This window comes from Myxocyprinus asiaticus, chromosome 21 (genome assembly GCF_019703515.2).
Source record: "Myxocyprinus asiaticus isolate MX2 ecotype Aquarium Trade chromosome 21, UBuf_Myxa_2, whole genome shotgun sequence".
In the NCBI taxonomy this organism is placed as follows: domain Eukaryota; kingdom Metazoa; phylum Chordata; class Actinopteri; order Cypriniformes; family Catostomidae; genus Myxocyprinus; species Myxocyprinus asiaticus.
Genome location: NC_059364.1, coordinates 17,569,699 through 17,593,772, shown reverse-complemented (window position 1 = coordinate 17,593,772; position 24,074 = coordinate 17,569,699). Strand labels below are relative to the sequence as shown.

General features: G+C 38.0%; 2 protein-coding genes across 3 annotated transcripts in view; one reads left to right on the top strand and one right to left on the bottom strand.

Moving 5' to 3' along the window:
* Window positions 1–15,370, bottom strand: part of LOC127412234 (reticulon-1-A-like) — a 35,087-nt gene extending 19,717 nt beyond the window's left edge. The window contains exons 1-3 of one of the 2 annotated variants that reach the window (XM_051648447.1): window positions 14,883–15,370; window positions 7,338–8,135; window positions 4,237–5,112 (exon numbers count right to left, since the gene is read on the bottom strand). In XM_051648447.1, coding sequence (XP_051504407.1) covers window positions 4,237–5,112; window positions 7,338–8,135; window positions 14,883–15,111 — 1,903 coding nt within the window. In that variant the 5' untranslated portion in view covers window positions 15,112–15,370. Of the gene's footprint in view, window positions 1–4,071; window positions 4,127–4,236; window positions 5,113–7,337; window positions 8,136–14,882 lie in introns of those variants that run through there. The other variant, XM_051648451.1, reaches the window with a different exon arrangement.
* A 562-nt stretch (window positions 15,371–15,932) lies between these two features.
* The window catches only part of lrrc9 (leucine rich repeat containing 9), a 33,106-nt gene continuing 24,964 nt past the window's right edge, over window positions 15,933–24,074 (top strand). The window contains exons 1-9 of the mRNA XM_051648284.1: window positions 15,933–15,979; window positions 18,584–18,646; window positions 18,769–18,987; window positions 19,275–19,415; window positions 19,497–19,560; window positions 20,463–20,533; window positions 21,881–22,063; window positions 22,168–22,323; window positions 23,488–23,645. Of these exons, the coding sequence (XP_051504244.1) occupies window positions 18,590–18,646; window positions 18,769–18,987; window positions 19,275–19,415; window positions 19,497–19,560; window positions 20,463–20,533; window positions 21,881–22,063; window positions 22,168–22,323; window positions 23,488–23,645 (1,049 nt within the window). The 5' untranslated portion in view covers window positions 15,933–15,979; window positions 18,584–18,589. The remainder of the gene's footprint in view (window positions 15,980–18,583; window positions 18,647–18,768; window positions 18,988–19,274; window positions 19,416–19,496; window positions 19,561–20,462; window positions 20,534–21,880; window positions 22,064–22,167; window positions 22,324–23,487; window positions 23,646–24,074) is intronic.

Genomic DNA, 24,074 nt, shown 5'->3' with positions numbered 1-24,074 from the left:
TACATGACAGTGTGGTTGTGTAAACTCACCACTAGAGGGACATTATCCATTTAAAGAAATATTCTGGGTTCAACACAAGTTAAGCTCAATTGACAGCATTTGTGACATAATATTTATTACCACAAAAATTAATTTTGACTTGCCCCTCCTTTTCTTTAAAAAAAGCAAAAATCTGGTTTACAGTGAGGCATTTACAATGGAAGTGAATGGGGCAAATCCATAAACGTTAAAATACTCACTATTTAAAAGTATAGCCACAAGATGTAACCAATATGCATGTTAACATGATTTTAGTGTGATAAAATTGCATACTAACCTTTTCTGTGTAAAGTTATAGCCAATTTTACAACTTTGCTGTCATGATGATGTAATGTCAACAAACCCTAAAACAACTGTAAAAATGACAATTTAAACAAAATTTAAGCTTAAATAATACATGAATTAAAACAGAATAAATAATGTAAGTGCTTTTATAAAATTATAAGCTTCACACTGCCTTTAAACCCTTTTGCCCCATTCACTTCCATTGTAAGTGCCTCACTGTAACCTCAATTTTTTCTTTTTTTTTTCTTCTTTTTGTTTTTTTCCCAAAAGGAGGGACGAGTCAAAATAATTTTTTGTGGTAATCAACATTATGCCACTAATGCAGTCGATTGAGCTTAATTTAGCCTCAATCAACCTTGGTACCGGAGAAGATCTTTCATTGGGTGCATCTCCATCAGCTCTCTAGTTCAGTAGTCAGGGCACCTATCTGTGAGTGTGCCATTACTAGGGCTCAATCGCAAAATCATTCCAGTGCACTAAACTTTCACTCCCTAAAAATTCCCAGAATGCACTGTAAAATCCAGAGAGCATCGTTGCTCACTATGTCCCCTTTCCAGAAACGTCGTCATGTCTTCTGAAGTCTTTCAGGTCATTAGAAGATGAGCACAAGTGTAAAACTATGAATTCAAAGCCTTATTTTGTCTTTAAAAGAGATACATTTTTATATTTTATCATATTTGTTTGTCCATAATGACCATGAAAAGGGAAAAAATCTTTAGTTTCTTTAGTAATATTTTTCACAATGGAGTCAATGTGGGTCTCCCACTTCAGGTCCTGTGAGATGGCAGTGCCCAGGAACCTAAATGACTCCACTGCTGACACAGTTTGTTCAGAATGGTGAGCGGGGCCAATGATGGGGTGTTCTCCACTATTTTGAGCGTGTCCAGCTCCAGGTTGTTATGACTGCACTAGTGAGCCAGCCGTTCAACCTCCCTTCTGTATGCAGACTCATCGTCATCTTGGATGAGGCCGATGACAGTAGTGTCCTCTGCAACCTTCAGGAGCTTGACAGAGGGGTCCTTGGCAGTGCAGTCGTTGGTATACAGGGAGAAGAGTAGTGGGGAGAGCACACATCCCTGGGGGGCACCAGTGCTGTTCGTACATGTGATAGAAGTGAATTTCCCCAGTCTCACTAGCTGCTGCCTGTCCGTAAGAAACAGAGAGCTGGGTTAATTTATTCCATAGGAGAGCTGGGATGATAGTGTTGAAAGCTGAACATTCAAGTCATCAGCCAGTTGTTGGTTCCCTACAGTGTTGAGGGATGGTGTCTTGAAGTTAGTAATGTCTTTCAGGCCTCTCCACACTGATGCAGGGTCGTTAGCTGAAAACTTGTTATTCAGCTTCTCAGAGTAGCTTCTTTTTGCCACATTAATTTCCTTAGTCAGTGTGTTTTTGGCCTGATTATACAAGATTTTAACCCTGCTTCTGTAAGCATCCTCTTTGGCATGACGAAGCTGTCTGAGTTTTCCTGTAAACCATGGTTTTTCATTGTTGAATGTTAAATAAGTCCTAGTAGGAATGCACATATCCTCACAGAAACTGATATATGATGTCACCGTATCTGTGAGCTCATCTAGATTGGTGTCTGCAGCTTCAAAAACACTCCAATCAGTGCAGTCAAAGCAGGCTTGTAGTTCCAGCTCTGCTTCATTGGTCCATCATTTTACAGTCTTTACTACAAGTTTAGCTGATTTAAGTTTCTGCTTGTAGGTCGGAAGAAAATGAACCAGACAGTGATCAGAGAGTCCCAAAGCTGCTCTAGGGACAAAGCGATATGCATCCTTTAATGTTGTGTTGCAGTGGTCCAGTACATTTCTGTCCCTGGTGGTTCATGTAATGTGCTGTCTGTATTCTGGCAGTTCACGGGTGAGATTTGCTCTGTTAAAATCGCACAGAATAATAATAAGGGTATTGCTGAAGAGTCCGGGTATTGTTGTTCTGTGTCTGTGATCTGATCAGCCAGCTGTTGCAGCGCTGCATTCACGCACACGTGGGGAGGAATATAAACACTTACCAGAATAAATGAGGAAAACTCCCGCTGTAAGTAGAAAGGCTTACAGTTGATAAAGAGCGCTTCCAAATTAGGACAGCACATCTTCTTTAACATTGTTACATCTGTACACCAACTTTCATTTATGTAAGAAAACGCCTCTCGTTTTTCCAGATATCTCCGCAATGCTCTCTCACTCTGAACAGCTGAAAGCCCGGCAGATGTAATGCGCTGTCCAGAATGGCTCACTCAGCCAGGTTTCTGTGAAGCACAAGGCAGCAGAGTTTGAAATGTCCTTGTTTGTAAGGGTGAGGAGATCGTAGTTCGTCCGTTTTGTTAGGAAGAGAGCAGAGAGTCGCCAGATGAATACTTGGCAGCGCTGTTCGAAAGCCGTGCTGACGGTGCTTGACCAGCGCACCGGCTCGCTTCCCTCGCCTGCGTCTCATAGCACACTTAAACAGTACAGCTGCGCCTCAGACTAAAATGTCCAGCAAAACATCCGAATAGTCAAAAACTGGGAAAAGAGTGTCTGGCATATGCAGCTGAATGTTCAGCAGTTCATCCCAGGTAAAATTGATTGGGAAAAAAATGACTAAACACAGGACAAACAAACAAAAATAACAAAAAGAATTGGAGAGCTCCACACCGAGGCAGTCATCTGCCCTCTGCATTTCAATAACTGTCTGGTTTGGTTCAGCTACGAAATCGGACATCAGAAGACTACAAAGGACAGTTCGGACTACTGACCGGATTATTGGTTACCCCTTGCCCTCCCTTCAAGAACTGTAACTTCCAGAGTGAGGAAAAGGGCTGGTAAAAATCACTCTGGACCCCACTCACCCAGCCCACTACCTTTTTGAACTGCTGCCTTCTGGCCGACACTACAGAGCACTGAGACCAGAACCATCAGGCACAAGAACAGTTTTTTCCCTCAGGCTATTCATCTCATGAACAGTTAAAACTATACTATAATTATGTGCAATACACTGCCTAGTCAATTATATTATTTAACATATCCTACCTCTTCTGCATTACATTCCCTTGCACTGTATATAACAGATTTGTATTTGTACATACTATATGCATATTTTTGTCTTATTGTGTTTCTATATATACTTCTATTTCTATTCACTCTTTATTTTTATTCTATTTTTTTTTATTATCTCTCTGTCTTGTTGTTGTATTGTTTGTGCACTGGAAGCTTCTGTCACCAATAAAATTCCTTGTATATGGAAGCATACTTGGCAATAAAGCTCATTCTGATTCTGATTTAGTGTTGTTAGAAGAATGTAAAAAAATACACTCCTTTATACTTTTATTTCTTTATTTATGTAATTTATCTTTATAATAACACTGAGCGTTTTAATATCTACAAAGAAAATGCATGAGTGTCCTTTATATCCATGTTGTTGATAAATACCAGCTGTGTTTTTAAATGCGTGTGCTCATATCATGTCGCAGGTGATTAAGTCATAAGTGTCCCAGTGTTCAGTGGATGATCACCCTTGCTAGTGCCCGAATTGCATGTTACCGATATACTGATTCATGACATAGGGAGCTAGGGAGCAGATTGAGATGCACCCATTGTCTTTTTAAACTAGATTATCTGTAAAGTTGTTTTGGAGCTGATACTGTGATATACTGGGTCATAGGATCTATTAAACTGTTTTTTTTATTGAATGTGTTCACAGATGGCATTTGGTGACTGTGCTCAACAGACAACAGCTGGTACTCCTACAACATCACTTCACACTCACCTCCTCTCATCACACAGCTGTCAGACACCAGAGGCACTGAAGTTCTATCCCTGTCCTAGCAAGGTTACAACAATGAAGTTTATAATTTGAACTTTCTAAATCACTAAATCACAGATAACCTGTGATAGAATAGCTTGGAAGAACAGTAACTCTAGAGCCTCTTACCTTTCTGTCTGTTGATGCTCTGGAAGAAGGGTAGAGCTGCCTCTTTCTCTGTGGGTGTACTCTCAGTACTGCTTTTACTTTTGATCTCCTTGTCCTGACTTGGCTCCAGAGTTGCTGTAGATGTTCCCATTACTGCAGGCCTAGGTTTGGTGGACCAGCTGTCCTCTGGTTGCAGCTTGGGCTTCTCAACAGCGGCTGGTTTCTCCTTTTCTTTCTCTTTCTCATTTTCTCTCAAGGTGCTGGTTGGGGGTTCAGGGAAGGGAGAGGCCAAGGCGCTGGAAGATGTGATGGGTTTAGAGGGAGTAAGGCCCGAAGTCAGAGAAGATGTTTCAGGATGTTTTGGAGCAGAGTATTCCTGTTCCCGCTTGGGACTCTCCTCAGAAGCGGATTCGATTAGCAGGTCACTGTCGAGCTCTGCCTCCCTCTCCTCTCTTAGCAGACTGTAGAGCGGTGGGTTGCTGGATTGACCGAAACCACCCTTTGTACCTCCAGACAGCTCAAATGGGTTACTAGCACTGACCTTGGTTTGAGGCTTTTCAAATGGGTTGCTAGCTTTATCGGTGATAGATGTGTAGCTGGTCTGCTCAAATGGGTTGCTTGGTTGGCTGAATCCACCTTTTGCTGGTGGAGTCTTGGATGTCAAGTCGTGTGTTGGTGAATCAGATTCTTCAGCCACTTGCTCAATCTCTGAATCTCCAGACTCATCTCCACTGCATTCAAGTTCTTGCATCCATGGGGAGGAAGGTTTAGTGGTGCCCTTCATGTTCTGGTCTCCTGGAAGATTGGAATGATAAATGGTGTTGCTAGAATCTTGGGTGGAGCTCACAGACTTCATTCCTGCAGGCTGGAATAGAACGTCAGATGGAGATTCTCGGCCTGAAAAAAAATGTAATGAAGAAAGTAAAGCAGGGTAACCAAAATGGAGGAATTGAAGAAATACTAAAATATGAGGGAATGAAAAAGGACAACAACAAATAAATGAAATACTGAAATAAACTGCAATATTAGTGTGGCAGGACCATTACCACCATAGACACTGAAGTGGACAATGTGAAATGGTTGATTATTAGGGTTTCAAACCAAGAACCGGTTCTTGTTCAGAGCTGGTTCCATTTTGTAAGAAATAGTGGAGCCTTATTATTTTCATGACTTCCAGTTCTGTTAACGATTCCAGAACGTGCAATTTTCCGATTGAAACGGAACGGCATGCGTTAGCTCTTGCAGCACTATTCAGCGGTGGCGCTACCCTGCTACTAAATCTACAGCGTGAAACACACAGTGCACACAGTGTATCCAGTGTAGTCCGATTCTCAAACAAATTACTCTTATGAGCCTTTTTTTTTTTTTTTTTTATCAATATCGCCGATTCCTGAAAAACAACTCTTATGACCCGGTTCTTTTTACAGAGTCACCAGTTTGTGTGGTTCCTGAACTAATTACTTTTATGAGCCGATTCTTTTTAGTGAGTTAAATTCACTTATACATCAATCGAAGTGGTTATCTGAATTTATCCAAATGACATGCAAGTTATAACTTTCAGTATGTCTAACTCAAACAGAAATAAGAACTGTTACTGTGTTATGTAATGTTTTACTTAATGTTGAAGTGTGTAACTGTTTCGATGTTAAAATCAGTTCTACTCTACCAGTTTAATATGCATAGAAAACTGTAAGTAAACCATTTCTTGACAACTGTAAACACTGTGTCTCTGTGGCACTACACAATTTGCTCTGTTTGTTTTGAGCGACCCATCCAGCCTGACACAACAACACTGACTGAAACAATGGTGTGAGTCTGGGGCGGGACTGTTTGAAAGCAAATGTTTATTTGTACAATTCCGATCGGTGGTTCTAGTGGTGCAGAAATTGCACACTTCAGCTTTAAGGCTTGTGAGATTTAATTAGGCAGTGTAGTTTCTAACTGGTTGTTCATATGACAATGAGTTTTGTTGTAATCAGTGGAATTTTATAATAGAATAAATGAATGAAATGCATGAAATTTTTTGTTTAGAATTTTTATAAACTACATAGTTCATAATAATTATTAGATTGCATTTACGCATCTAAAAAGCCTGTTTGAACACGGAAAGAATTGTATTACATTTATTTCTGATTTCTTACTGTATTTCTGCTCTGTCGAAATCTGAAATGATCTCATCATTTGGCAAAAGGCTGCTGAGGGCAGTAATGCAACAAGAATTGCACCTATTTATTCCAAATAATTCTTCCTCAAAAGTATTAAAATACTCATTAATGGAACCGTTAAGGAACTTGTTAAGAAGAATTGTTAAGAGGAATCTAGCCATAAATCCTTACAACTCCAATTCCTATTAATTATTCAGAATAACCTAATATTCAGATTAGTGGCCGAGCAATATGGATTTTTCAATTCTTAAAAGTAAAGTGTGTAATTTCTGCACTACCCAATGCAAAAATAATGACTGTTTTCAAACAGGTTTCACAAATACTACCCCCAACTGCCATTGGTCGAACAAAAAGATAGTCCCGCCCCAAAATAACAACATTGGTTGATCCATTGTTGCTATATTGGACAGGTCAGGATACTCAAACTGAACAATGATTTGATAGGGCTACGAGCCAGAGTGCTTACACTTTATGGGTAAATCGGCCAACAAATTGCTTATTTATAGTTATCTCTTCATATTACGTTGGTATAGGATTAAGTATTTTAATACTGAAAAAATTTCACACATCACCTTTAAACCTTTATTACATTTGGCCCCACCCAATCCTGAATCCTAAATATGGTGCATTATGTTAATCTGCCATTCAGCCCACTAACTATGGAGGGCCAAATTACTCAAAATTAAATCATTAAAAAAATATTTAAATGAATCATTAAATACATAATGAAATTATTAAACATCTATAAAATCATTAAATGAATCATTAAAATACAGATAATGCTAAAATTATGTACAAGGGACATTTATTGATTAATGATTTATTTTAAATATTTAAATATTTATTTAATGATTCAATTTAGAGTAATCTGCCCCTCCATAGCTATTATCAGACATTATAAAATTTTGTAAAAGTAATAACACTGAAACAGGTGAGTCACAGGTGGGAGGGATCTACCTGTAGGGGAGTGGTTAGGGGAGTGGTTAGCTGAGGAGGCCGCGCTGTCATCTTCTGGTTCTGACAGTGTAACAGTGGGAAGACCCTGCTGACCAAGACTGAGCACACTCTCTCTCTCGGACACTCCCCCTTGTGGAGACACTCTCATTGCCTGGGTTGTTGCGGTGTGGGACTCTGTAGTCACAGTGATCTTCACAGGGCTGACACTCTGTGGCGTTTCCATCCTGCGATACGATCGGTAATCTGCCATCTCCTCGTCCGAAGGATCCTCCACGTATGGAAACGTGTGCTGCCCGCCTGCTGATCCCTTAACGTCCTTCACCTCCACATCTTCAGAACCAAGAGGGCTCTTCTCCAAATAGCGACCCAGATCAAAGGGGTCGTGGCTGGATTCTTTACTTTCCTTTTCTTGGTTCTTCGGCTTTAAGTTTTGAATATCATCTTCATCTTCATCATCATCGTCATCATCTCCATAGACACACATGGGAGGCTGCTGCTTATTCTTGGCACTGCCAACACTACCAAAATCAGACAGATCATCACCCATGTCCATGTAGCTGTAGTGGTCAGGCTTGTGTGAGCCCTGCAGGGTCATATGATGGTCTGAGGGGTCTCCCGGTGTCATGCAGATGCCGGAGTCGGTTCCGGTGGGAGCAGGAGGAGAACGGTTGCCCTCGGAGGAGAATAGAGGAGTGCCATCACTGAAAGGATTGGAGGAGGACTTAGAGGAAAGGAGAGATGTGTACAGATCCCCCTCACCTGGGGATGACTTCAAATGCATGTCAGACAGAGATTCACCTAGAGAGAGAGAGAGAGAGAGAGAGAGAGAGAGAGAGAGAGAGAGAGAGAAGGTTAGGGCACAAGGAGAGATGTCGTTCACTGTTGCAGTCAGGAATCGAGAACAGGTTCTTATTACGGGTTAAATTTTTTTTAATGATTTTCATATATTTGTTTACATCAATGGCTCATGAATGTTTGCCTTCTTCTGACGAAGCAGATGGAACACCATACTAAAATACTCTGACAGTGTTTCATGAGACTTAAAACGATGTAATTATAGGCCACTTTGCTGAAAATCCTTAGTAAAAAATTATCTACATTTGAAGATTAGTTGTAAAAAAAATTATTTTGTTCTTCATTACTGGCCAGTTTCCATTCATATAAACATTCAGAACAGAGTTTTGTTGTAATAAATGATACTTCAGTTTAAAAAGAACTACAGTATGTTTCCAAAAATAATATTGTTTTTGTTTTGTATCTTTGTTTATCATATATAGTTGGGGGTTAAGAAGTACTAAAATTAACTGGAATCTGAATTGGAAGAATACCCATGATTGTTACATTTGAACGATTCCCATCCTTATCCATTACTGATTAATTTCTTTAAAGTTTAATTTAATCTCAATTAAATATACACTCACTAAGCACCCCATTTTGGAACACTATGGTCCTAATAAAGTGCAAGACGTGGTCTTCTGCTTTTGTAGCCCATCCACCTCAAGGTTCAACATGTTGTGCATTCTGAGAATGCTATTCTGCTCACTATAATTGAACAGAGTGGTTATCTGAGTTACTGTAGCCTTTCTGTCAGCTCAAACCAGTCTGGCCATTCTCCGTTGACCTCTCTCATCAACAAGGCGTTTCCATCCGCAAAACTGCTGCTCACTGGATGTTTTTTTACACCATTCTGTGTAAACTCTAGAGACTGTTGTGCATGAAAATCCCAGGAGATCAGCCGTTACAGATATACTCAAGCCAGCCCGTCTGGCACCAACAATCATGCCATGGTCAAAATCACTGAGATCACAATTTTATGCATTACACTGCTGCCACACGATTGGCTGATCAAATAATAGCATGAATAAGTAGATGTACAGGTGTTCCTAATAAAGTGCTCAGTGAGTGTATTTGTTTGGTTTAAAGTTTAATTGCATTAAACTCCATAGCCTTCACTAATGACTACAGTATATTGTATAAATTTGTTAGGGGAGCACAAACCCTTTCAATGCTGCCTTTTATACACCAATCTTTGCAGTTGTATTGGTGTCATCATAAATTATAATAACAGAGTGTTATCGGTGTATAATATGGCCGTATATATCATGTTAGCGCATTAGGGTCATGAATTCAGAATGTAAACAAGACAACTTGCACATTTTCTACTGCACATGTTACTTTAAATCATCATTGAGTGGTTATAACTGCATCTTTTACTAATCTAGTGTGAGTTCAACTCATAGACTGAGGCATAAAGTCATTGATAACACATTTTAATGTCACATTAGTTAAGGTTTAACTGATCGTCCTCATATTTAAATTTGTACTTCTAAACGCTTCCTACAATGGGTGTCTGAATGTTCGCAAACAGTATACCGTTGCTCGGCTGTTTCAAACTTTTTTTTACCTGTGAACGAAGAACTTCTCCGGAAGTATATCGGGGCCTTGAGGCTTTCATTTTGCCTAACATGTCCTTTCACTTTCCACAGAAGAAAAAAAAGTCATTCGGAATAACATGGGGGTGAGTAAATGACAGAATTTTCATTAATGGGTGAACTATCACTTTAACAACTTTGGAAATCAAAACAGGTAGTGTATGTCTTGAAAGGTATATACATTATAACTAAAAATCGATTTACCTACGGAAGAAATTTTTTACATTTTTACTACTGGACCTTTACTGTTGTGCTAGAGTAGTCCTTGCATGTTCTATGCCTTTGCCTGAAAGTGAAAGGAGGAATGTTCTTTTCACATTCACACTCTACTGTTCGTTGGGAGTCTCTCTGTATCTCTCTCATGCCTGAGTGACTTTGCGAATGAGGACAGACAGTACACACCACTATTCTTCCTTGTCTAGGCCTTTTGCCTCAGTGTATCAGACAGGCAGACTGAGAGAGAGAGAGCTAGGAGGAGAGAGACAGTAAGAGAAAGAATGGTGAGTGGATTACGGTGGACATATTGACATGAGTGAGTGATGTTATTGATGGCGTGATCAGAGATATAGCATTTTTGTTGGGTAGAGCCACTCAGTGTGTGGACAGGTCTTATTTCAAGCCCATTCATGTCATTTAAAATCAACATGAAATCAAAATAGACCCTATTTACTTTCTTAATGCACCTTCCTGGTCTTATTGTGAAGGATACATTGGTACCAATTGACCCTTTGCTAAGCTCCACCCCCATTGGTTACCGTTGCTTGCCCTGACAAGCTTTGCAGAACTTCCCATAGGAATAAATGGGAGATTGCCGTGAACGGTGCGGGTTTTGGCAAAATATTTTTATTAATGGAATTGATAATATTCTTATATAGGCTGGAATGAAGAGTGACATTGTAAAGCCATTTATGTGACATTTTTTGGTGAAAGAAATTGTTAAATTACACTACACGTAATTTGATTAAAAACTGTGGAGACTGTGAATCAGAATAAAGGCAAATGATTATCGCAGTCACTTGAAATGAGAAAAGCGTCATTTAATAGTGATTAAAAACCTGATAACATTAATGTAAGTGAACAGAACTGCTCATAACATCTCACTATGATGCTATGAATGCTATGCTTAGTGAAAGGTCAATTGCCAAATAGCTATTTAGGCATTGTTTTAGCAAACTTACATTCAGATCTGGCTCCATTCTGATATATAAATACCCACTTTTCATGATCCAGTTAATTCCAGATGGATAAAATCGAGTCCTGCCCAACATTTTACCTGCTGAATATTTTGTTTCACTCAAAATACGTCACATTATGGAAGTAAAATGGGTTGCGAACAGCAATTCATGTTGACTTTAAAGAGCAGTGAGCTCACTGGCTTGGCTACTGTAGCAAGACTGTGTGATCTCTCTCTCTCTCTCTCTCTCTCTCTCTTTCTCACTCAGCCTATAAATAGTCCTCCCTCTGTTTATTTAAAAAGGGAGAATGCTAAAGACTGAGCTAACTACAGGCCAAACCGACATGGTATGAAAGACAGGAAAAGAGAGAGAAAGAGAGAGAGAAGAACCAAGAACCTCACCATAGTGAAAGTGTGTGTGAGAGAACAAGAGAGAGAAAGGGTCTTTTTGAAAGTGCATTTGAATGTGTTTAAAAGAATATGTGTATCTGGGCTTGCCTCCATGAGAGGAGGACAGACTTGGTGTTTGTGTGAGTGTGAGTGTGTGTGCTGCAGCTAACAAGCACACAGGGGAGCTGAGGGATTTTAGGCTCATGAATATTTAAGCATGTGAGAGAGACTGTGCATGGGCGTAAGCATGTATATACTGTATGTATGCATGTGTAGTTTCCCCTAGCTAATAATAGCGCTTTGAGCCATAATGGCTGCTCAGCCAGACCCTTAATGCAATAAGGAGTACCTGCAAAACCAGAAACTGAGAATTAGCACCAGAAAAAACGCCTGATGTCAGTTTTTGATGTCATAACATTAAAAATGACGTTTGATGTTATCGATACCCAACATGCGGCATAGTCAACATACTTGATTTAAGAGCTGTAGCACATGAAAAATATTATTAGTGAATAATGACTTACATTTTGGTCTGTTCATCACACAAAGCTAGCGTATGTCTTCAGAACACTTGGAATATAGCGCCCAAGTCATGTGGACTACTTTATAATGCTTTTATTTACTCATTTATTGGTACCAATGAAAGGAACATTCCAGGTTAAATAAAAGTTAAGCTCAATTAACAGCATTTGTGGCTTAATGTTACCCACAGCAAACAACTTTAACTTGCCTTCTTTAAAAAAGCACAAATCGAGGTTACAGTGAGGCACTTACAATGGAAGTGAATGGGACCAATTTTTAAAGGCAGAAATGTGATGCTTATAATTTTATAAAACCACAAACATTAATTCTTCTGATAAAAGTCATGTTATTTTAGCTGTATTTGTTTAAATCATTGTTTTTATGGTTGTTTTAGGATTACAGCGTTATGTTGTCATGGCAACAAGCTATAATTGTTTAGAAAATAAATTTTGGGGTGAACTATTCCTTTAAATCTGTGATGGTAATCGTAAGCATTTGAAGTACCATAGTATGCAGGTGAAATACTATAGTACGTCCCTCTATGCCTGAAAGTTTGAATGCACGTGAGTGTCTTTTACCTCATATATTTTTCATGCTTGGTGTGCGATGTAGGCTTTGTTGCATGCCTGTGCTCTGTGACTAACAGGGTTTCTGTAGATACATCATTACTACTTTATCTGTCACACTGATCCACAGAAACACTAACAGCACATTAAACACTGCAGCATGAGGCAAAACTAAAGAACAATGAGTACCTGGATATTATAGTCTGAACATCCAATACAATGTATAATGTATATATAAAGTAGCCTACACTTCTTTCTAGATCAGTGTGTGGGACCTCTGTTTTATTGCCACCCAGTGTTAAATCATAATCATTGTCAGTGGTTTAGGAATCAGACTAAGACTCCAAGACCATCCTTTCAATCTAAAAAAAACTCACTACTATTCATTTATTTGTTACGGTGAGGATTTAGTTTAAACGGCTCAGAAAGACTCTCCACAAAGAGTTCACTGAAAAAGAACAAAAATTATTCCAGGCTGATATTTCCCAGGTCAGTTGTAGTTCATAGCATTGAAACAGCTGTTTCATCTCTGCTTCAATGGTTAAAGACAATAAAACAAGTACATTTTGAGCCAGATCCACCAAATGTGATATGTAATTACTGTATATACTGTTCATGCACTCCTCTTTGCATTAATCATCTCATCTCTTCATACTCAAGAAAACATTTATATCTCAAAGGCATCTTTACAGCAGAGTTAAGTCTTCTCCGTGCCTGCTCACAATTCTGTGTAAAGATGCAATGGTGCATAAAATCCAGACTAAATTATGCCTGCTCTGACCCACCTCAGCCCCGAGTAAGGCAGTTCTGATGCTGCTTTGATTCTGTGTAAATGAAATGCAGCATCAGAGAAGCCTTAATCAGCCTTAAACGTCTGCTCCAGGTTACCTAAAATCATTCCTGCAGAGCTACGTTCCCACAGAAGCCTGTGGTCTGCAAACCAGCAGCACCTTGTTGTACTAACACAGAGGCACCAAATCACTTTCCTGGACTTTAGGCTTCACTTTACCTCATTGGTGGAATGACCTCGGTCTTCAAAAAATGGTTTAAGACAAATCTTTTCCATGAGCACTTGACCATATATATATATATATATATATATATATATATATATATATATATATATATATATATATTATTCTAGTTGCACTCTAATCTGTTTCGGATAGTATTTTTCTGATGCAACTGAAGATGAATCGCTTTGGATAAAAGCTTGGATATAAACTTTGTTGTTGTCATGATAGAGCATATATTTCATAATTTAATTTCATACTAAAAAAATAACATTTTATATATATATATATTGTAATTAATTTTTTTTATTGATTCCTACATTAAATAAAGAAGAGCAAAACATATATACATGGAATCAACATTTAAACCCCACAACCACCCCTCCCCCTCCCAATCCCCAACCCCGCCCTGACCCCCAACAAACATCCCTGTGGTCACATAGGAGTATATACACATGATTATAGACACAATGAAAACCTCTGAAAAACAAGAAATAACTTCATATTTTTTATTTGTTTCATATTTCTATATTCATAATTTTATATTTAAAACATTAATATCATAACATTATTTATGCAGTTGGAATTGCTGTGTAAATGCATGTATGCCACCTCTGAGCAGCATTAAACAGTCTGTGTGTAAATACACCTAAATCCCACTTCACAGGCAGGTTATGTGCCACTCTTGGAATGTAAACATGGCTTTATATAAATACTGCACATCTCTAAAATGGCTAAGGCCAAAATCAACAAACCTGAGACATAACTGACCAGATTACATTTAGTTACATTAATTAGCCTAAATTAAATTAGATATATTATAATAACCTTTAGACTTTGGTAATAGTGGTTGGAATGTGAGTTTGTCCTTTTTTTTATGTAAATACTTCTAATTTAGGTTTGACAGAAGTCTGAACATACTGTCATACTGAGGTGAAGTTTCGATAGTCCCGCTGTGCTATATGAGGAGGAGGTTTATTAGAGAGGTGAACAATGCCTTAGTATTAAGCCATACTCTGTGATTTAGAACAGTGAGACAGGCCAAGGAGAAAGACAAAGACAAGGGGAAGTGATGATTATAATTATGGTTTTATGAACATCATTCTAATATTTTAAAAGATTTAATAGGCTTATTTTGAGAAGTGAAATATATATATATATATATATATATATATATATATATATATATATATATATATAATTTTTTTTAATTTATTTTTTTATTTTGTGTGTGTGTGTGTGTTGCGTGTTTGTTTGTTTGATCACTGCGCGTTTGTGTATGCAGAGACATCCAGGCGCTGTCACACCCATGGCCTGCTGTCTCTTCACCTCCAATTCATCGTCATCATCATCATCATCATCATCATCATCTTTTATCCCCGGCGGTGATTAAAGACGGACCTTGCCACTAAAATACACTATGAGAAATGTTAAAAGTCCGAATTTACCTGTAGATGCAGTTTCCATGGCAACGTCGCTTCCTTCAAAGGGATGGAATTGTTGCTTGGGCGAGTTCGTTGTCTCCCAGCATTTCGCGTCCAGATCGTCCCGCATCTCGTCGAAACGGGGCCCTGTGCTCCCAAACATCCTGTTCTTCTTCTCCTCCTCCTCCTCCTCCTCCTCCTCTCCGAACCATTTCTCATCCAAACCCGGCCCCTCGCTCAAATTAGCGGACATGCTTACAATAATTGCACACAGAGATCACGGCGCAGTAGGTTTGCTCCGCGGCGAGACTGATTCTTTTAAATTGAAGGAGGAATTCAAAGATGTGACGCTTAATATGGCCGATGCTTCCCGTCTCGCGGCAGCGCAGCCAGTGGGGCTTGATGTGTTTGGTTCAGTGTCTCGGAGCTGACGTCACTGTATCTGTGCGGCTCGCGTTTGGCACGGATTTAGGACGGAGAGAGAGCGACATTCCGGTTAAAGGACTGTCCGAGTGCGCGCGCCGCCACACCAAGGGCGTGGTCCATACAATATCACAGTTTAATACACACTCGACATTTAAACTTTTTCAGTAACTCAAGCACTAACGCATTCATAAGAGGAAAATTCCACAAGAAACATCCGATTTAAATCTCATTAAAAAAACATAAATGTGTGTAATAATGCGACTTCAAGCATTTGATGTAGTTTACTGCTCCTTATATTGTAAAACATAAGGAGACGGTTGCACCGTGTTGAATGCCCATATGAATGAATTGGTGACGGTGTTTTAGCTCCATCTGCTGGAGGGAAAAGTCACATTCCAACAAGGCTTCCTTAGCAACGACGACACATGCTTCCTTAGCAACGGCCTGGTGTAAACATTACAGTGAGCAAATTGAAAAGGATAATCACTACAAATGCAGCTCGATCCTGGAGGGTTGATATGTTTTATTGTAGAAGGTATGTTAAACACTTAACAGGCATCATTCAACTGTTGAACTGTATGGTGCAAAGGGTTCATTCGTCTGTTGGATTTGTTGTGCTATATATGATGGAGTGTGAAGGAATTTGACTTGGGCAGTTCACATGCTGGGCTCTATAGCCATATGTATACAAAGAGGTGAGTTTTTGATAATAATAAAAATTTAGAAAATGAATATGCAGAAATATGCATTTTTGTGTGGGGGATTTTTAGTTTGAACATATATTTCAAATATAGGTTTTTGCAGCATTGTTTTTGTAGGTGTTTTTTTATTATTATTATTATTTAGTATTAACTTCATATACTACTGACAGATGTGTGAAGTTTCCATATTTATGATAGCATTTATAGCCTAATAATGTTAAGTAACTACTACAGTTGAAGTCTGAAGTTTACATACACCTTAGCCAAATACATTTAAACTCAAACAATTCCTGACATTTAATCGTAGAAAACATTCCCCTGTCTTAGGTCAGTTAGGATCACTACTTTATTTTAAGAATGTGAAATGTCAGAATAATAGTAGAGAGAATGATTTATTTCAGCTTTTATTTCTTACATCACATTTCCCAGTGGGTCAGAAGTTTACATACAATTTGTTAGTATTTGGTAGCATTGCCTTTAAATTGTTTAACTTGGGTCAAATGTTTTGGGTAGCCTTCCACAAGCTTCTCACAATAAGTTGCTGGAATTTTGGCCCATTCCTCCAGACAGAACTGGTGTATCGGAGTCAGATTTGTAGGCCTCCTTGATCGCACATGATTTTTCAGGTATCGGATTGAGGTCAGGGCTTTGTGATGGCCACTCCAATACCTTGACTTTGTTGTCCTTAAGCCATTTTGCCATAACTTTGGAGGTATGCTTGGGGTCATTGTCCATTTGGAAGACCCATTTGCGACGAGCTTTAACTTCCTGGCTGATGTCTTGAGATGTTGCTTCAATATATCCACATGATTTTCTTTCCTCATGATGCCATCTATCCTGTGAAGTGCACCAGTCCCTCCTGCAGCAAAGCACCCCCACAACATGATGCTGCCACCCCCATGCTTCATGACTGGGATGGTGTTCTTCGGCTTGCAAACCTCACCTTTTTTCCTCCAAACATAACGATGGTCATTATGGCCAAAAAGTTACATTTTTGTTTCATCAGACCAGAGGAAATTTCTCCAAAAAGATCTTTGTCCCCATGTGCACTTTTCGCACCAAACTATGTTCATCTCTAGGAGACAGAATGCGTCTCATTCCTGAGCGGTATGATGGCTGTGTGGTCCCATGGTGTTTATAGCTTGCGTACTATTGTTTGTACAGATGAACGTGGTACCTTCAGGCGTTTAGAAATTGCTCCCATGGATGAACCAGACTTGTGGAGGTCCACAATTGTTTTCTGAGGTCTTTGTTGATTTCTTTTGATTTTCTCATGATATCAAGGAAAGAGTTACTGAGTTTGAAGGTAGCCCTTAAAATACATCTACAGGTACACCTCCAATTCAGTACACCTCATATCAGAAGCTAATTGTCTTGGCTTTACATAATTTTCCAAGCTGCTTAAAGGCACAGTTAACTTAGTGTATGTAAACTTCTGACCCACTGGAATTGTGATATAGTCAATTAAAAGTGAAACAATCTGTCTTTTAACAGTTGTTGGAAAAATTACTCGTGTCAAGCACAAAGTAGATGTCCTAAACGACTTGCCAAAACTATAGTTTGCTAATATTAAATATGTGGATTGGTTAAAAAAAATTTGTTTTAATGACTTCAGCCTAAGTGTATGTAAACTTCTGACTTCAACTGTATATAGTAGCTAATTAATTTCAGTGCAACTTAAATGTTGGGGACGCTACTAATAAAAGTATCTAAATGTATTGAATTGACTTTTTAATAATTTAACTACTGTATTAGATGATGTTATTTAATTCTGCATTCAGAACCGTATATATTTGGCACAAAAACATTGAAGCGAGACATTAAACAATTAGGGTGACAACATTATACAAATACATTAATAAATTACTAAATATAATTGAACATTGGGAAAGAAATTTATTCTAAATACAACTAATACAATAAAGAAAACGCTATTTTTTTATACTTGAGTTGTAAAGATGGTGAAAAACAGCAGCAGTTTTTTTTTTTTTTCTTCAGAAAAGAGTGACTGAAATGGTGAATTGTTTATTTGAACTAGTTAATTTACATGAACCGACTGAACGAACCGATTCACTTAATTGGAGTGCCCAACGTACATAAAAGTGAATCAGTGAATTTAAGCAAAGCAATTCTCTTAAATATTTTGGACTGCCCAACATGAGAGAGATGACTGTTTATTTAGGTGAGCACGTTTGATTTCGGCCATGGCTCGCTCGGCAATGTGACAGAAAATCGTTGTAGCGTTTTGTCGCACTACACCACTACTCGTGGGAAAAAGTAGCGCGTTACTGGAAAAGCTACAGTGTTTTGAAAATAGCTGAACTATTTTCATGCTACTGAAAACGTAGTTAAAGCTGAAGTTTGTCATTGCTGAAAACGACCCCCATCTACCGTTGGTCAAACAAAGAGATAGTGGTTAAGTAACGTTGTTGGGGCAGGTCTAAGCGGGTATTTCAAAACAGAACAAGATACATGCTTAAGCTTTAAGTTAGTAGCATCGCTACTTGTTAGTTGCTTCCCAACACTTGATTCTTATAGTAAGAATTAGTGACATTTTGAATAGTGTACAATGGCCTTTTGATCAATACTGTTTTTAAGGAGATCATGACTCAGAGTGAAAAGTGGAGACTAAATGGAGATGAAGAAATTATAAAAGAGCTGGTAAGATTTTTTAATTTTTTTTTTACTGTGATACTTAACGTTCTTATGACATTTTCTTGTGGACTGGTTTTCTTCCACCAGTGCTGAGGTGTCTCAGATTTGTCCTCTGGTTATCTCCTCAGTGTGTGTCTAATGGAGTCTCCTATGAGAAGGTGTCTCAGGAGGCGAGTGGTGTAGAGGTTGTGGAGATGTTTTTCTCTGGGTTTCCGCGCATGGTGGGTCTTTCTCTCTTCCCCAGACTGTCAAGCCTCACCATCGTAGGCCAGAGCATCAGCTCAATTCAGGGCCTGGACTGCTGCCCACTCATCAGGGAATTATGGATAGTGGAGTGCAAGCTGAATGTAAGTAACAGCACTGACCTGAACATAATACTGATAAGATTTAGATATTCTTATAAATGTGCAGCATCGTATTGAAATACCTCTTCTAATAACAGTACTGCTTTTTATGATGTTCTAATTTTAACAAGGACTACTGATCATTGAGTACATTTGTATTTTTCTGCAGTCTTGTCCATAATTGTTGACTAATTCATTCTGATTGCTAAGAACACGTTTTAATTCAGTGGCAGCTGACATGAACAAATACATCAAGTTTATTCAGACATGTCTGATATTGTCTGTTGCAGGAGATTTCAGGCCTACAGAACTGTTTGCAACTGCAGAGGTTATTTCTGTATGACAACAACATCCAGCAGATCACAAATCTAGAGCTGTTGGTTGAACTTAATGTTCTGTGGCTCAATAAAAACCAGATCTCTGACATACAGGTAGCCTATGTTTATGACTGGAAATTCTGTGAATTTATTTTCAAATATTTGTGTGTACACCACAGTGCTTTTGTTTTACAGGGCCTGAGTTCACTTACAAACCTTAAGGAGTTGAATCTTGCTGATAATGTTATTGAAACACTTGGTAGGTTCATTGTAACACACCACTGTTACTTTATTTTATCATTAAATATTAAAGGTGCACTCAGTAATTTTTATTATACGTCTTCTTGAACTTACACTAAAACCTTGCAGCATGGATGCAGCATCATTTAAACTCAGAAGTTGCCAGTTCCCAATTCTGCTGTAGAAATTCAATATCTACAGTCAGCTATGATTAATTTAAAGTGTCCAATAACAGGGCAGTTTTTGAGATTAAGTGAGAGTTATCAGAGACTATTTAGCAGAGTTGAGCCACTTCTCTTAAAATGAATGGGAGAAACTGAAACACCAGTCCCACCTTACAGGTAAAAAAGCTATTTTAGATACAGACACTGCCTGACAATCAACTCGAGAATGTGCATCTGTATTAGCTAAACAAGCCAGGAAAATTGTGTTTTCAGCCTAATCTGTGGTAAAAAAGCACACTTTATGATACCAGTGTTGTCAGATTTCACTGCTGATTTGAAATTTGTTCTTTAATTGTAATCTTGACCAACCACTTTGGAGATTTCGGTCTTTCCCAAGTCAAGTAGATAGAAGCTGCACTTTCATGAAGAGAAATAGCTTCCCGGAAGCATTCCAAAAATGGCCGCCAGTGGACTGACTTGCTAGAAAGACTGGTAATATTCAGCTGGTTATGCGATCATAACATGGCAGCCCCCATGCGGATACCCTCTCCATGTAAATTCAAACAGCTTTTATGAAGTTACTGATATGACTGGAGTGTTCATTTCATGAAAGTGGTCATTGTTTTATACTTATGTATAATAATTACTATGCATTTCTGAGGAAAATATAACTGAGTGCACCTTTAAATATTAATTACATAAAGACATTATAAATGTGTTGCTTTACATTCTAAACTTTACCATGTTTATCTCTGAGGTCATAGTCTGGATCCCAATATCAATTTGCAAAATCTAAATCTCTCAGGGAACACAATCAGTTCCTTCAAGGTAAGAGAAATATGCCATTATTTGACTTACTTTAATTTACTTTATAATAACATAGAAATGTAATTTTATAAATAAGGCATGAAACATTTCAGCAAGGCATTTTCATATTAAGTTATTATTGGTATTTAGTAAGACAAGCATCACTGTTGCTCAAAGGGTTAGGAATTTGTCAAAACCCCTAACGCCTAATGTTGATTGCCATTTGTATAGTGCCCATTTTTTCATTGTACGAGATTACGCAGTAATAATGTCTATCTGGCCTTCATAATGTTTTTACCGCAGGCTTGTATCTACAGGCTATTACTGCATCTCTCTCACCTGCTCTCTATAGATCTGATTATTGTTATTTCTGTGTGTTCTAAACAGACCATGTACTTACTAAACTACCTTGGAGGAGATAATTTCAGGAACGGCTCAGTTCATGTTTTTGCTTTTCAATTCACATCATTACCATAATGAGCCATCTTTGCCCAAGCAGTTTTCATCTCTCTGTTTACGAGAGGAATTACCGTGGCACTTTAAAAAAAAACAAAAAAAAAACAGATATTTTCATTTTCATGAAAGTGGTGTGGGGTCTGATTGCTGCATGTGTCTCTGAATGGGAGTCTTTGTTATTTTGTGAGAGTCGAGTGATTGATAGCTCCTCTGTCTCGGCTCTGCACTCTTTTTTGTGTCTGTTGTTTCTTCACAGCTCTTTCACACACATACAGAATCATGACACAAACAGACAGTTGTTTGTATAGAGCCTTTTTTTTTATCTGTGGACTCATTGTTCGTGTGAATTGTCGTGAGCCTCATATTGTGGAGGTTCTTTTCTCTAATGGGAAACTAAATGGACTTCCTTTTATGTTGAACGTAAAAGTGATAAAAGCAATGCTTCATTCACGTGGACAGATACAGTATTTTATCTTGATATTTCATGAATAACAAAGGATTGATATAAAAATAGCAATAACAAACATGATTTTTGCATTTTCTGAAAAAAATATAAGTGGTGCCTGTCTGTGCAAAAGTCACCGGCTTCATTCTTTGTTGTAGTGGGTCATTGACAGGGCATTGGTATGTGGTTGCTAAGGTGTCCTTAGTGTTTTTAGTGCATTGCTATGCAGAGCTGGGTGTTCTGGGTGGTTGCTAGATGGTGACTTTGGAGTTTGTTCAAATCCCTGACCCTAAGCATGAGCAATAGTATACTAATGCCTTAGCAAGCACCACTAAATATCAATTTCCTGTCCACTCTCTCTACTTGATTATCAGTAGAACATTTAGTGATCTTATCAGATAAATTCATGCTCTTGTCCCTGCAAGAAAATATGAATCCAAGATTCAACAAGCCTTATGTTCTTGTAGGAGCTGACCCATCTAATCCGGCTTCCCCGACTGAGGCACCTGAGTCTGAAGGACCCTCAGTCCAGTCCAAACCCACTGTGTCTGCTCTATAATTACTACACACACATCCTGTATCACATGCCACATCTGCAGAGCCTGGACTCATACGATGTTTCCAACAAGCAGCTCAAAGATGTAGCTGAGGTGAGAGAGTGTGTGTTTTATGAATCTGATATGCATCTGCGCATCTTATTTGTTTTAGTTATTGAAAATGAAGAGAATGATGGGAATATGTGATTGTGTATCAGTCTATAGTGATGAAGAAGATGATGTATTACACCATGCGGGTACGTTGTGCTCAAAGACAGTTTGATGAACTCAAAGCCAAACTCAGGCAAGAGAGGAGAGACCAGATTCAAATATCAGAGGATAGAATACGAGTACTAACATACTCACTCAGAAATGTGAGTATATATACATAAAGGCTCCAAAATAATCTGCCAATGCAGGGTGAATTATGTCCATAAATATTTCTTACCAGCATGTGCATTATTTTTTATATATACATACTGTTTATATATATATATATATACACTACCGGTCAAAAGTTTTGAAACACTTGACTGAAATGTTTCTCATGATCTTAAAAATCTTTTGATCTGAAGGTGTATGCTTAAATGTTTGAAATTAATACTTAACAAAAATATAATTGTGCCACCATATTCATTTATTTCATTATAAAACTAAAATGTAATAATAAAAAAAGTTTTTGAAATGCATGACTTGGACCAAATAATAAAGAAAAGCAGTCAATAAGTGCCCAACATAGATGGGAACTCCTTCAGTACTGTTTAAAAATCATCCCAGGGTAATACCTCAAGAAGTTGGTTGAGAAAATGTCAAGAGTACATGTCTGCAAATTCTAGGCAAAGGGTGACTACTTTGAAGATGCTAAAATATAACACAGTTTTGATTTATTTTGGATTTTGTTTAGTCACAACATAATTCCCATAGTTCCATTTATGCTATTCCATAGTTTTGATGACTTTACTATTATTCTAAAATGTGAAAAAAAAATTATAATAAAGAATGAGTAAGTGTTTCAAAACTTTTGACCGGTAGTGTGTGTATATATATACTAAATCTACTAAAGAAAACATCTGTTAAATCATATAATATATATATATATATATATATATATGATTTAACAGATGTTTTCTTTAGTAGATGGTTTGATTTGAATAATATATATATATATATATATATATATATATATATATATATATATATATATATATACATCAGTGAGGGCCAGTGTATTATCCTTGCAGTTTGATTTAAAGTATTATGTTGCAATTCCCCATAAAGTTACCAGCCAACAGACAAAATGCAGTTTAACCTTGCCCACTAATTTATTTATTTATTAATTATTATTATTATTATTTGTTTTGTTGCATTTTTACAATTAAAAAAAATATTTAATTTATTTATGGCTATTTTTTTCTAAATGAGGACATCACTAAATGTCCCCAAAATGAGCTTTTGTCTGATTTGGCTCACTTCTGGAGACAGTTTGTTCTCAGACTATAGCCTAGGACTATACACCTACACATACTTTATCTGAGCAGTTGGAGTGTGAGCTGTCCAATGTACAGTGTGTTGGTAAGAAGTCAGAAGAGCCGGAAGACTTTACCTTTGACCTTTGCCATGACCGTGAGCAGAAACTGCAGAGCAAACTGGATGCCATCAGAGACCGACTGAAATTCTGGAAATGGCATTTGGAAGAGTGAGTGTGTGTGTGTCTGTATATTAACTCACTGAGCACTTTATTAGAAACACCAGTACACCTGCATATCATATGGCAGCAGTGTGATGCATAAAATCATGCAGATACAGGCCAGGAGCTTCAGTTAATGTTCACATCAACCATCAAAATTGGGAAAAAAAATTGATCTCAGTGATTTTGACCATGACATGATTGTTGGTGCCAGGTGGGCTTGTTTGAGCATTTCTTTTAACTGCTGATATCCTGGGATTTTCACTCACAACAGTCTCCAGAGTTTACTCAGAATGGTGCCAAAAACAAAAAAACATCCAGTAAGTGGCAGTTCTGTAGACGAAAATTACTTGTTGCTGAGAGATATCAATGGAGAATGGCCAGACTGGTTCGAGCTGACAGAAAAGCTACGGTAACTCAGGTAACCACTCTGTACAA